Below are 15,172 nucleotides of genomic sequence, written 5' to 3' on the forward strand. Positions count from 1 at the left end.
CCTGGGATCATGTTGGTCTGAAGACAGGAGTAGAGAAAGAAAAGTGAGCGCCCCCTACTGTAAGTACCTTGGCTTACTTATCTCGCTGTCCTCTACTCCAATCACATCCAAGGCTGCACTCACAATGTAAACAGATAACAGACTGAAGTTTATTTGTACTTAGGAGTCATGTGACATGACAGCTTAGTCACCTGAGCTCCCACAATGCACTGCGCTCTGTTAACAGTACAGCAGCAAATTTCTAAATGCAGCTTTAGTGGTAACTAGAGTATAAGACATAACGAGTGGAAATGCTTGCGCCCACATGTGCCCCACAGCAAAGACTGACCGCAGTACACTCACATCTCGCAGGTTAAAGGTGATCTCTAAACTGGACCAGAAGTAGTCGGAGAATTCTGGATACATGTCCAGGACTTCCAGCAAGTCCTCCCGGTGAATCTTATGAAGGTCACAGTATGTCAGGGCTCGGACGTCCGCGTTAGACTTTCCAGGCCGAGCGTAGAGATTGAGGGGCTCCCCGAATATATCGTTCTTCCCTGCAGAGAAGGTGACAAGGTCAGGAGTCTCCAGTGCAGGTCAGGGGGTCACAAAACAGGTGGACATCAGAATGATACTAACCCAGTATGGCAACCACCACATCCCCACGTAAGATTTCAATGGACCCCCGGGACAGGAAGTACAGGGCCGTAAGAACATCGCCTGCATGTACCAAGGTGTCCCCGGGAGGGGCATGGGTGGTCTTAAACTTCATGGCCAGGGCCCGCAAACATCCCTTTGTGGCTCCTTTGAAAGGCATGCAGTTCTGAAGAAGACTTCTGTTCAGATGGAGACAAATGTCCGCCTGGAGGCACTCTGGGAAACCTTTCAAGACCTTCGCAGAGGGGACACAAAATGATCCAAGTTATGAGAAACGAGGAAGACGGGAAATAATGGGTGTAAGGAGAGGTTGTGGGTACAGAAAAGCAGAGGACACAAGGGGTGCTGGGTACAGAAGGGCAACCATGGTGGAGGGCACAGAAGAGTGGAGAACATGAGTGAGAATGGATACAGAAAGGCAAAGAGTGGTGGAGATTATAAGTCACAGAAGGACATTAGTGATGGTGGGTACAAGAAACGAGTGACGTGGGTGCAGAAAACAGAAGGACATGAAGGATGTAGGGTACGAAAGACAGGCGGACATCAGTGATGGCAGGTACAGAAAACAGAAGACCATGAGTCATGCATGACGGTAGAACATGAGTGATGGTGGGTACAGAAGACAAAAGGATGTTACTGATGGTGGAAACGGGAGACAGAAGGACATGGGGAATGTAAGGTACAGAAGACAGAAGGACATGAGCGATGGTGGAAACAGGAGGACATGAGGGATGAAGGATACAGAAGAGAGAAGTGTGACAGTGGAAACAGAAGACAACAGAAGAATATGAGTGATTAAGGAAATTAGTGATGGTGGACATGAGTGACGGTGAAATCAGATACAATAGGACATGAGTGATGTTGGGTACAAATGACAATAGGATATGAGTGAGGTTAGGTACAGAAGACAGGAGGAAATTATCATGATACAGAAGACAATAGTACATGAGTGATGACGAGTACTGAAGACAATAGGACACGAGTGATGTTGGGTACAGAAGACAGGAGCACACGAATGATATTGGCTACAGAAGAAAGGAGGACCTGAGTGATGACGAGTACAGAAGACAGGAGGACACGAGTGATGTTGGGTACAGAAGAAAGGAGGACATGAGTGATGACGAGTACAGAAGAAAGGAGGACATGAGTGATGACGAGTACTGAAGACAATAGGACATGAGTGATGACGAGTACTGAAGACAATAGGACATGAGTGACGATGAGTACAGAAGACAAGAGGACACAAATGATATTGGCTACAGAAGAAAGGAGGACCTGAGTGATGACGAGTACAGAAGACAGGAGGACACGAGTGATGTTGGGTACAGAAGAAACGAGGACATGAGTGATGACGAGTACAGAAGAAAGGAGGACATGAGTGATGACAAGTACAGAAGACAGGAGGACACGAGTGATGTTGGGTACAGAAGAAAGGAGGACAAGAGTGATGACGAGTACAGAAAAAAGGAGGACATGATTGATGACGAGTACAGAAGACAGGAGCACATCCATAAAGCTAACAAGCAGCAAACAAAATCTGGCAGCACACAGTTATACATGCAAACAATAGAACTAGGGATTAGAGATTACTCTGGATTACAGCGGTACTATATCTACTATACATGAGAAATTGAAGCTCTTCACACATCATTTTGATCAAATGTGTGTTAGGCCCATCTACCAGCGTCAAGGTGGATTCTCTAGATGGGTACCTAACACTAACAGAACTGCCTCTCCTGGGCCTAACTTAAAGGATATGGACACCTTTGTAAAAAACCAAAAAAACAAAAACACTTTTAACACTAATTAGTTTATTTTGTGGAGAAAATAATGTCTCCAATTGGTACTGTTTATTTATCTTTTTTCATTTTTGATCTACAGCTTGACAGATTCTCTGTAACCACTCCTTGCTCCACAGGGGAGCGTGCATTGTCTCCCTCTCCCTCCTCCAACTTACCCCTTCCCCTTCAGGATGGCAGAGCGGTGCAAACTGTCAGCTGTAACATACAGCTGACAGTCTGCTTCAAACTGCAGACATAACCCCTTCCATGCCGCGGTCCTTAGGGACCGCTGAATGGAAGGGTCTAACCACCGGGCCGCTGCTTTGCTGTGGCAGCGGCCCAATGCTGTGGCATTAAACCCCCCCCCCCTTTCTTTAGGATGGCCATCAATCCCCACCCCTAAGGGCTAATCATCGAGCTGCTGCTCTGCCCCCTCCCAGGATGGCCAAGGGGCACGAATGGCACAAGCTCCCCCCCTCCCCTCAGGATGGCTGAATGGCACAAGCTCCATACAGTATTAAAATGTATTAGTTCCCATGAGCTGAAGTTATTGCTTTGCGAAGGGTCGCAAAGACTTCGCGCAATAACTTCATAAATTATTTTGTACTGTAAAAAAACATTTCCCAAACTTGGGTTTGGTTCCAGTAGCCCTAGGCAGATGGGCGGAGAGAGCTCAATCTAAAGGGGGCAGCTACCGACCAAACATACTACAAGAAAATTTAGACTAGCACATAAATTCTTGCAGTGTGTTTGGAGGGCAGCTGCCTCCTTTATATGAAGCACTCCGCTCCATATAGCTGGTTCCTCTACCGCCCCAGACCTTGTAGGAAAGCTGGACTCACTGCGTTCATGTCGATGCCGTTGGTATAGGACCACGCATGCTGGAAATACTCCTCCAAGCGCTGCCGCAGGGGGTTGGGAATCTGATGGAAACGGATGAACTCCCGGACCCGCAGCATCTGAGTGTGGTACCGGGCAGTGCCAGAGTACAGACGCTGGATGATGGCGGACACATTCCCAAAAATACTGGCATACATGAGCGCTGTAGGGACAAGAGGGCAGGGTTAGAGAACAGACATCCTACTACCTCCAGGTCATCCACAGATGCAGCAGAGCTGAACTGGATTGCACATTTCATCCTGATGCATAGTGACTACATTATGCCGCAATGAAAGACGACATGCGTTCCTCTGAAAAGTGTAGGATATGAGATCACACTTTATGGATCTTTTTAAAAGTGACCAATAAAGAATAGTTTTATGAAGACGCAGGGCCGGGTTTCCTCATCAGTACTGGACCGTTTCCAGAGCGGCTTCTCTGTGCACCGTCACATTTTGGCAGGATTTTGACCCTGCAAAATGGTTTAGTGGAGATCCGTATGACCTTCCCTCGTCATTAGTACGCTGACAGGTAATAACTGAAATGTGCAGAATAGTGAGTGCAGCTCAGGATCAGTACAGGATAAGTAATGTATGTACACAGTGACTGCACCAGCAGAATAGTGAGTGCAGCTCTGGGGTATAATACAGGATGTACCTCAGGATCAGTACAGGATAAGTAATGTATGTACACAGTGACTCCACCAGCAGAATAGTGAGTGCAGCTCTGGAGTATAATACAGGATGTACCTCAGGATCAGTACAGGATAAGTAATGTATGTACACAGTGACTGCACCAGCAGAATAGTGAGTGCAGCTCTGGAGTATAATACAGGATGTAACTCAGGATCAGTACAGGATAAGTAATGTATGTACACAGTGACTGCACCAGCAGAATAGTGAGTGCAGCTCTGGAGTATAATACAGGATGTAACTCAGGATCAGTACAGGATAAGTAATGTATGTACACAGTGACTGCACCAGCAGAATAGCGAGTGCAGCTCTGGAGTATAATACAGGATGTAACTCTGGATCAGTACAGGATAAGTAATGTATGTACACAGTGACTCCACCAGCAGAATAGTGAGTGCAGCTCTGGAGTATAATACAGGATGTAACTCAGGATAAGTAATGTATGTACACAGTGACTGCAGCAGCAGAATAGTGAGTGCAGCACTGGAGTATAATACAGGATGTAACTCAGAATCAGTACAGGATAAGTAATGTATGTACACAGTGACTGCACCAGCAGAATAGTGAGCGCAGCTCTGGAGTATAATACAGGATGTAACTCAGGGTCAGTACAGGATAAGTAATGTTTGTACACAGTGACTGCACCAGCAGAATAGTGAGTGCAGCTCTGGGGTATAATACAGGATGTAACTCAGGATCAGTACAGGATAAGTAATGTATGTACACAGTGACTGCACCAGCAGAATAGCGAGTGCAGCTCTGGAGTATAATACAGGATGTAACTCAGGATCAGTACAGGATAAGTAATGTATGTACACAGTGACTGCACCAGCAGAATAGTGAGTGCAGCTCTGGAGTATAATACAGGATGTAACTCAGGATCAGTACAGGATAAGTAATGTATGTACACAGTGAGTGCACCAGCAGAATAGTGAGTGCAGCTCTGGAGTATAATACAGGATGTAACTCAGGATCAGTACAGGATAAGTAATGTAATGTATGTACACAGTGACTGCACCAGCAGAATAGTGAGTGCAGCTCTGGAGTAGAATACAGGATGTAACTCAGGATCAGTACAGGATAAGTAATGTATGTACACAGTGACTGCACCAGCAGAATAGTGAGTGCAGCTCTGGAGTATAATACAGGATGTAACTCAGGATCAGTACAGAAAAAGTAATGTAATGTATGTACACAGTGACTGCACCAGTAGAATAGTGAGTGCAGCTCTGGAGTATAATACAGGATGTAACTCAGGATCAGTACAGAATAAGTAATGTATGTACACAGTGACTGCACCAGCAGAATAGTGAGTGCAGCTCTGGAGTAGAATACAGGATGTAACTCAGGATCAGTACAGGATAAGTAATGTATGTACACAGTGACTGCACCAGTAGAATAGTGAGTGCAGCTCTGAAGTATAATACAGGATGTAACTCAGGATCAGTACAGGATAAGTAATGTGTGTACACAGTGACTGCACCAGCAGAATAGTGAGTGCAGCTCTGGAGTATAATACAGGATGTAACTCAGGATCAGTACAGGATAAGTAATGTGTGTACACAGTGACTGCACCAGCAGAATAGTGAGTGCAGCTCTGCAGTATAATACAGGATGTAACTCAGGATCAGTACAGGATAAGTAATGTATGTACACAGTGACTGCACCAGCAGAATAGTGAGGGCAGCTCTGGAGTATAATACAGGATGTAACATAATAATGAAAGGCTATGGATTCCTTTGGGGCATTATTTATTATTGAATTATACTTATTTTCTGCTAAAATCATTTTATTAGTTAAATTTTATTATAAGTTTTCATCAGTTTTTCCTTTCCACTCTATCTGCTGACTGTTTCTTCTCTTCGCTGACGTCTCAGTCTCTTGTCCTTATCTCCTGACCACTCCTAAACACTCAGCTAAACTATGATCGGACGGATTGGCTGACAGTAAGGATACAGATGGAGCAGCTCTCATGGACTGAAGGAGAAGACGTCTGCAGACACTGGGAAACACAAAGCTGTAGAAGAAAATCTTTAATAAAGACCAACTGAAAAAAATGATTCGTAGCCTAAAATAAGTAGAATGCAATAATAAAAAACTGCCCCCAAAGGTGTCAACAGAATTTAAAGTTTAACTACTGAGCCAGGTTAATGCTACATATATTCTATAAAATGGTGTTAAATCACTTAAAAACCCTATTCACACTGCTCAGCTATACCTGCATGTAGTCATGTATGATCTCCTACCCTGACAAACTAAGCTCTCCGCGCTGGTCCTGCACTCACACTGTCTGGCCACTAGGTGGCAGTGCAGCACATCTAATACATTTTGACTGATGACTATTCCATAAGCAGAGTTTTGGAGCAGGGACGGTCGGCTCTGCGCGAAGATAAATCTCTGCTCCGGGGGGCGCAGCATTGGATGTGATATTTACCTCCCAACAATGGAAAACAATTGACGTAATTGAGATGAAGCTGCTGCAAATGTCACCTGCCGGATAATGGGGTCCTGTCATGACTGCACCAGACAGATAAGGGTACTTTCACATTAGCGTTATTCTTTTCCGGTGTTGAGTTCCATCCTAGACAGACCATGGAGGTGGTGCACGCTCGGCCTCTGCTCACCTGTGTATGGGCGTGGGCGCCAGACATGATCCAAACGGCGTCTGACCGTGAGCCATAAAATCCAATCCACACCACGTAAGATGGCGACTATGAGACGTCTACGGAACGCTCAAAAAGTGGAAAATGGTTGGGAACGCCATGAGTGGCAGGTCGCTAAGGAGAGGGGGGAACATCTGTGAGGGGCGGTGTCCATCACTGCCGCCATCTTGAAAGCCACCATCTTATAGCCAAAAATAGCTAAGCGCTAGATCAGCCCATAGAAGCGGGTGCAGCGGTGGCTGCGCTTGCGCTGTGCTCGTCCCATTAATTTCTATAATGCTTCTAAATATTGCCCAGTATGGTGCTCAGCTACTTTCGGCACTCCCATAGAGATGAATGGAGGCAATCCGCTAAGAGATAGGGACCCGCATCTATCAGACGGTATGCCACCAGTGCTTGAATGTGACGTAGCACAATCCTGTCCTCTCCTCGTCATATCTCTGACCGTCACAAAGAGAAAATTGTTAATAACTTTGGCAGGAATAAAGTTTTGTCTCATTGAATCCAAGTGAAATTCTCCATCAGATAAATGTGTCACTTGGTTCCAAGATGTCAGCTTTCTGCCCCTTACAGATTCGCCCCCTTCCCCTGCCACACACAGGATGGCGTTCCCAACCACTGTTTTTTATTTATTCAGGGGTCTCCACCTTTCTTTTTTTAAAAAGGGTTAAAAAAAAACATGCAAAAAATGCAAAGGCATGCCTCTCCATTTACCAGCATTTATCCGAGGGTACGACGGAGGTACTGGGTCACACTACAGCGTATAGAGGTCACACAGCAATCTATATGGATCCATGTGTCAAATGTATACATCGACCAAGTGTAACATAAAGCCGGTGAATGAACGGTCACTGATCCGGGGAAAACTAAGAGCGCAGAAACCAGAGGGCGAAATATACCCAGAACCACATTGGAGGAGGACGGGACTACACCAAGGGGAGAGAGCGCAAACACAATACATACCTCCTGTACAGACTGATGACCGCAACAGCACCCACAGCTAACATAGGAGGCAGTATTATAGTAGTTATATTCTTGTACATAGGAGCAGTATTATAGTAGTTATATTCTTGTACATAGGAGGCAGTATTATAGTAGTTATATTCTTGTACATAGGAGGCAGTATTATAGTAGTTATATTCTTGTACATAGGAGCAGTATTATAGTAGTATATTCTTGTACATAGGAGGCAGTATTATAGTAGTTATATTCTTGTATATAGAATCAGTATTATAGTAGTTATATTCTTGTACATAGGAGCAGTATTATAGTAGTTATATTCTTGTACATAGGAGCAGTATTATAGTAGTTATATTCTTGTACATAGGAGGGAGTATTATAGTAGTTATATTCTTGTACATAGGAGCAGTATTATAGTAGTTATATTCTTGTACATAGAGCAGTATTATAGTAGTTATATTCTTGTACATAGGAACAGTATTATAGTGGTTATATTCTTGTACATAGGAGCAGTATTATAGTAGTTATATTCTTGTACATAGGAGGCAGTATTATAGTAGTTATATTCTTGTACATAGGAGCAGTATTATAGTAGTTATATTCTTGTACATAGGAGCAGTATTATAGTAGTTATATTCTTGTACATACGAACAGTATTATAGTAGTTATATTCTTGTACATAGGAGCAGTATTATAGTAGTTATATTCTTGTACATAGGAGCAGTATTATAGTAGTTATATTTTTGTAGCATAGGAACAGTATTATAGTAGTTATATTCTTGTACATAGGAGGCAGTATTATAGTAGTTATATTCTTGTACATAGGAACAGTATTATAGTAGTTATATTCTTGTACATAGGAGCAGTATTATAGTAGTTATATTCTTGTACATAGGAGGCAGTAGTATAGTAGTTATATTCTTGTACATAGGAGGCAGTATTATAGTAGTTATATTCTTGTACATAGGAGGCAGTATTATAGTAGTTATATTCTTGTACATAGGAGCAGTATTATAGTAGTTATATTCTTGTACATAGGAGCAGTATTATAGTAGTTATATTCTTGTACATAGGAGGCAGTATTATAGTAGTTATATTCTTGTATATAGAATCAGTATTATAGTAGTTATATTCTTGTACATAGGAGCAGTATTATAGTAGTTATATTCTTGTACATAGGAGCAGTATTATAGTAGTTATATTCTTGTACATAGGAGGGAGTATTATAGTAGTTATATTCTTGTACATAGGAGCAGTATTATAGTAGTTATATTCTTGTACATAGGAGCAGTATTATAGTAGTTATATTCTTGTACATAGGAAGTATTATAGTGTTATATTCTTGTACATAGGAGCAGTATTATAGTAGTTATATTCTTGTACATAGGAGCAGTATTATAGTAGTTATATTCTTGTACATAGGAGCAGTATTATAGTAGTTATATTCTTGTACATAGGAGCAGTATTATAGTAGTTATATTCTTGTACATAGGAGCAGTATTATAGTAGTTATATTCTTGTACATAGGAGTATTATAGTAGTTATATTCTTGTACATAGGAGCAGTATTATAGTAGTTATATTTTGTACATAGGAGCAGTATTATAGTAGTTATATTCTTGTACATAGGAGCAGTATTATAGTAGTTATATTCTTGTACATAGGAGCAGTATTATAGTAGTTATATTCTTGTACATAGGAGCAGTATTATAGTAGTTATATTCTTGTACATAGGAGAGTATTATAGTAGTTATATTTGTACATAGGAGCAGTATTATAGTAGTTATATTCTTGTACATAGGAGCAGTATTATAGTAGTTATATTCTTGTACATAGGAGGCAGTATTATAGTAGTTATATTTGTACATAGGAGTATTATAGTAGTTATATTCTTGTACATAGGAGCAGTATTATAGTAGTTATATTCTTGTACATAGGAGCAGTATTATAGTAGTTATATTCTTGTACATAGGAGCAGTATTATAGTAGTTATATTCTTGTACATAGGAGCAGTATTATAGTAGTTATATTCTTGTACATAGGAGCAGTATTATAGTAGTTATATTCTTGTACATAGGAGCAGTATTATAGTAGTTATATTCTTGTACATAGGAGCAGTATTATAGTAGTTATATTCTTGTACATAGGAGCAGTATTATAGTAGTTATATTCTTGTACATAGGAGCAGTATTATAGTAGTTATATTCTTGTACATAGGAGCAGTATTAGTAGTTATATTCTTGTACATAGGAGCAGTATTATAGTATTATATTCTTGTACATAGGAGCAGTATTATAGTAGTTATATTCTTACATAGGAGCAGTATTATAGTAGTTATATTCTTACATAGGAGCAGTATTATAGTAGTTATATTCTTGTACATAGGAGCAGTATTATAGTAGTTATATTCTTGTACATAGGAGCAGTATTATAGTAGTTATATTCTTGTACATAGGAGCAGTATTATAGTAGTTATATTCTTGTACATAGGAGCAGTATTATAGTAGTTATATTCTTGTACATAGGAGCAGTATTATAGTAGTTATATTCTTGTACATAGGAGGCAGTATTATAGTAGTTATATTCTTGTACATAGGAGCAGTATTATAGTAGTTATATTCTTGTACATAGGAGCAGTATTATAGTAGTTATATTCTTGTACATAGGAGCAGTATTATAGTAGTTATATTCTTGTACATAGGAGCAGTATTATAGTAGTTATATTCTTGTACATAGGAGCAGTATTATAGTTATATTCTTGTACATAGGAGCAGTATTATAGTAGTTATATTCTTGTACATAGGAGCAGTATTATAGTAGTATTCTTGTAGGAGGCAGTTATAGTAGTTATATTCTTGTACATAGGAGCAGTATTATAGTAGTTTATTCTTGTACATAGGAGCAGTATTATAGTAGTTATTCTTGTACATAGGAGCAGTATTATAGTAGTTATATTCTTGTACATAGGAGCAGTATTATAGTAGTTATATTCTTGTACATAGGAGCAGTATTATAGTAGTTATATTCTTGTACATAGGAGCAGTATTATAGTAGTTATATTCTTGTACATAGGAGCAGTATTATAGTAGTTATATTCTTGTACATAGGAGCAGTATTATAGTAGTTATATTCTTGTACATAGGAGCAGTATTATAGTTATATTCTTGTACATAGGAGCAGTATTATAGGTTATATTCTTGTACATAGGAGCAGTATTATAGTAGTTATATTCTTGTACATAGGAGCAGTATTATAGTCGTTATATTCTTGTACATAGGAGCAGTATTATAGTAGTTATATTCTTATACATAGGAGCAGTATTATAGTAGTTATATTCTTATACATAGGAGCAGTATTATAGTACTTATATTCTTATACATAGGAGCAGTATTATAGTAGTTATATTCTGTACATAGTAGTATGCTGCAGTATTATAGTAGTTATATTCTTGTACATAGGAGCAGTATTATAGTAGTTATATTCTTGTACATAGGAGGCCAGTATTATAGTAGTTATATTCTTGTACATAGGAGGCAGTATTATAGTAGTTATATTCCTGTACATAGGAGGCAGTATTATAGTAGTTATATTCCTGTACATAGGAGGCAGTATTATAGTAGTTATCTTCTTGTAGATAGGAGCAGTATTATAGTAGTATATTCTTGTACATAGGAGCAGTATTATAGTAGTGAAAATTCTTGTACATAGGAGGCAGTAATATAGTAGTTATATTCTTGTACATAGGGGCAGTATTATAGTAGTTATATTCTTGTACATAGGAGCAGTATTATAGTAGTTATATTCTTGTACATAGGAGCAGCATTATAGTAGTTATATTCTTGTACATAGGAGCAGTATTATAGTAGTTATATTCTTGTACATAGGAGCAGTATTATAGTAGTTATACTCTTGTACATAGGAGCAGTATTATAGTAGTTATATTCTTGTACACAGGAGCAGTATTATAGTAGTTATATTCTTGTACACAGGAGGCAGATTTCTACCTTTATATTATCACCCTGAACACCATGAGGAGGATACAGTCGGTATTTTACTTACATCCAATCAGCATGACACAAATGGAGAAAATCTTCTCAGAGTTGGTGTTTGGTGACACATTCCCAAAGCCGACACTGGTCAGACTGCTGAAGGTGAAGTACAGGGCAGTGACGTATTTATCATTGATGGTCGGCCCAGATTTGGTGTTGCTGTTGTTGTATGGTTTCATGATCTGGGTGCCCAGTGAGTACAACCAGCCGATCGTGCGATATTCCTGGTCATAGTGCTCCATGTGTCCAATGGCGTACCAGATGCAGGCCAGCCAATGAGCAATGAGGGCGAAGGTGCACATCAAGAGAAAAAGCACGGCTGCTCCATACTCAGAGTATCGATCCAACTTTCGGGCCACTCGTACCAAGCGTAAGAGTCGCGCCGTCTTCAGCAGACCAATCAAGGTGGTAGTCTGGAGATAAAATGTAAAAAAAAAATGAATAATATAAAATAACATGAAAATCCCATGGAGAGAGAAGAAGATGGAGAAAGAAATATGAAGAGGAGGACAGTAGACGAAGGAGGGAAAAAACAGGGTTAAAATGAGAACGATTCAAGCCCATCTCAAATACTAATGAAACACCTTGTGAGGGGTCAATGATGCCACCTCAATATCAATAATAACAACCTAATTTCAAGTCTATTGGAGGATAACTCTCATCATCCAATAGCATCATGTGGTTTCAGTTTATTCTCAGCTGAAATAAATGTATATCACTTCCACTGGAGACAGTGGGCATTTAGGTCAATAGCTGCACAGGTGGGCATTTCCCACTGAGATATGTGCCATCACATGACTCCTCTGCAGCTCCCTCTCCCCTCTCACAGCATGCAGCCTCAGACACACAGGAGGAGATACCGCAGCTGCATCCTCCTCCTCCTTTTTGTATTTTATTTACTACTAGAGATGAGCGAATTTCCGCTTATGAAATTCGTTCACACTTCGTTTGTTGGTTAAAGGTGAATTGCGCTATGGATTCCGTTACCACGGACCATGACGCAATTCTATGACGGAATGCATAACGGAAAGTCTTTAGAGGCATTCCGTTATAATAGAAGTCTATGGGCTGCATAACGGATCCGTCCTGTTTGCATTCCGTCATAGAATTGCGTTATGGTCCGTGGTAACAGAATCCATAACGCAAATTCACCTTTTACCAGTAAACGAAGAGTGAACGAATTTCAAAATATGAAATTCGCTCATCTCTATTTACTACATATTATGTGAGGGTCATAACTGCACGGACCCCACTCTTCATAATGAGCCAACATGCTATATCCTCGGTACTGACCACCGGGGGAGCTGTTCTATTACTATATGACTCATCTGTCTCTCTGTATAATCTCCATAATACACACACGCGCCTGCACAGTATACAGCACTCTCTATTGGACAGTTGCACCATCCTGAGTTACTTTACCTCTTTTCGGTTCTTTGGATTTTCTTCCATCCACTTCAAAGAGAAAAAGAAAAAGATTTTTTTTTTTTCAATTTCTTGCCATTGCCATCAAGGGACATAAACCCACCTGAGCCCCTCCACCATTTCTGATCATTTGGGGTCTTTATCAGATGCAATTGGATCTTACTGGGCAACAAAAGGGACTCCTGAGATGGGTGAAATTTGGTTGGATTCGGAGACATTTTCCCATCTATGATCAGTTTTAATATTAAGGAAATCCTCACAGAAGACCTGCAGAAGTCTGCAGTAATGTAGTACTCTGATCTATGGAGATTGAGAAAGATCTACCTTGTATATTAATGGAGATACCCCTTAGTTTGGATTATAATGGGGTCTATTGTGAAGGATGGTTTCCAGTTCAGGACCCTAACCTATTAGCCAGAGCGGGGAGAGGATACAAAGAGCATTCTCCCTTCTGGAGGACTTGGCACCTCCATTCATGACACCAACAGCCCATTAATTTCAATAAGTAAAATGCAATGCTACACTTTCCCTGTGGGGGTGCTGTAGGGAAACTAAACACTTGTCCAAGTTCTCTAATAAATAGAGGGGACCCTTGTAACGGAGGTGCACACCTTTACTGGTGATGCCTCTGAGTTTTGGATTGAATAAGGCCCTCAAATGTATAGTATGTGTGATGTCCCTTAGCCTACAAATTCTTATTTCTTGGTGTCACGGTCATATTGTCGTTTGACCATGACGCGGTTGCTGTGCAGACTGGTTGCCGGTTTGCACGTGCATTTCCCCTTTAAGGTGTGTCTCCCTGCCGTTTGGTGAGCGAGGGGTTACTCTTCTAGCGGGTGGGGATTTAGGTGTGTCCTGGGTGTGGCCACTATGTGGATATTACCTGTGGCTTCCTGGATAGAGTCAGTTGTACTCCAGCCTTGTTTGATGTTGGTGCTCTGCTCCTTTCCTGGGTGAACTTGCCCAGTCCTTGAGGGCCACCTTGTTGGACATAAATTGTCTTCCTTTTTTATGCTCCTTTTAGCCTACCTCACTTGTTGTATGTTAGGTGTGTTTTTTTTTTCAGGTTGTGTTGTACGTCTTGATTGTTGTTACATGTCTGGGCTGTTGTTGGTGTTTGTCCCTGCATGTATGTAAGACGTTTTACCTGTGTGTTGTGTCCTCCGGAAGGGGGTTGGTTTCCCGGAGGGGTGAACCACTAGCCTGTATGCAGCGCTGCCTGGGGCTGCCATGCACCTTGCGGCATGGGGGCTCCTGGCAGAGTCTGGTGTGCTGGATACCTGTGTAAGTTGCTGGTAAGGCATCCTGTTTGGTGTTAGGGCTCCTGTACGTATGCATGGGTTCTAGTTGTGGAGACTTCGGCAGGTGAATGTGTTGTCTTGTGTTCTTACCTGCCGATCCTCTTGCTGTGTATGGTCACTCCTTTTCCCTGCTATTGGGTCTTTAGAGACTCTTGTTCTTCCGTCTCTTGGATGAGCAGGGGGGAGATTATCAGGGCGACTCAGGGTTCCAGGTTATGAGCCGTCCTACCATCGGCGAGGAGTTAGGGAGAGGATTAGGGACGCTATAGGAGGTGACCTGCTTCCCTTTTCCTGGCTTCTTGGCCTAGCAGCTATCTCTTATCATTTACATTATACGGTGGGGGGTTTCCCCCACTCCCCACCGTGACACTTTGGTTATACGGTTGGAGAAAAACCTAAAAGGTTCAGCTGTGGTTAAAGGAAACTTCTTGGAACTGGGTGTGAAGTGAAATGGGGTGAGAATGGAGACCTTCAAATTCTAGTTATGGTAAGGTCCTACAGTTTTGGACTAAATGAAAACCTCATATCTATACTTATGATGACCAACCTCAGTTTTAGATTGAAGGAAGCCCTAAAATATACCTTTATAGTGAGAAACCTTTAGTTCTGGAGTGAAGGAGATCCTCAGATCCATATTCATAGTGACCAGCCTCGGTTTTAGAATGAAGGAGGTCCTTGTACCAATATTAAAGTTGACCACCTTTACTTTTAGTGCAAAGTAACTGCTGAAAACCTATATTAATGATGACCACCCTCAATTTTAGAACAAAGACTTGGTACTTTTATT

At 41.0% G+C, this 15,172-nt stretch overlaps 1 protein-coding gene across 1 annotated transcript in view; it reads right to left on the reverse strand.

The window, feature by feature from the left end:
* Window positions 1-613: 613 nt before the first annotated feature.
* The window catches only part of KCNH2 (potassium voltage-gated channel subfamily H member 2), a 228,966-nt gene continuing 214,407 nt past the window's right edge, over window positions 614-15,172 (reverse strand). The window contains exons 7-9 of the mRNA XM_044294760.1: window positions 11,670-12,072; window positions 3,260-3,459; window positions 614-871 (exon numbers count right to left, since the gene is read on the reverse strand). Of these exons, the coding sequence (XP_044150695.1) occupies window positions 614-871; window positions 3,260-3,459; window positions 11,670-12,072 (861 nt within the window). The remainder of the gene's footprint in view (window positions 872-3,259; window positions 3,460-11,669; window positions 12,073-15,172) is intronic.

The sequence above is a fragment of the Bufo gargarizans genome, chromosome 5 (genome assembly GCF_014858855.1).
Source record: "Bufo gargarizans isolate SCDJY-AF-19 chromosome 5, ASM1485885v1, whole genome shotgun sequence".
Lineage (NCBI taxonomy): Eukaryota > Metazoa > Chordata > Amphibia > Anura > Bufonidae > Bufo > Bufo gargarizans.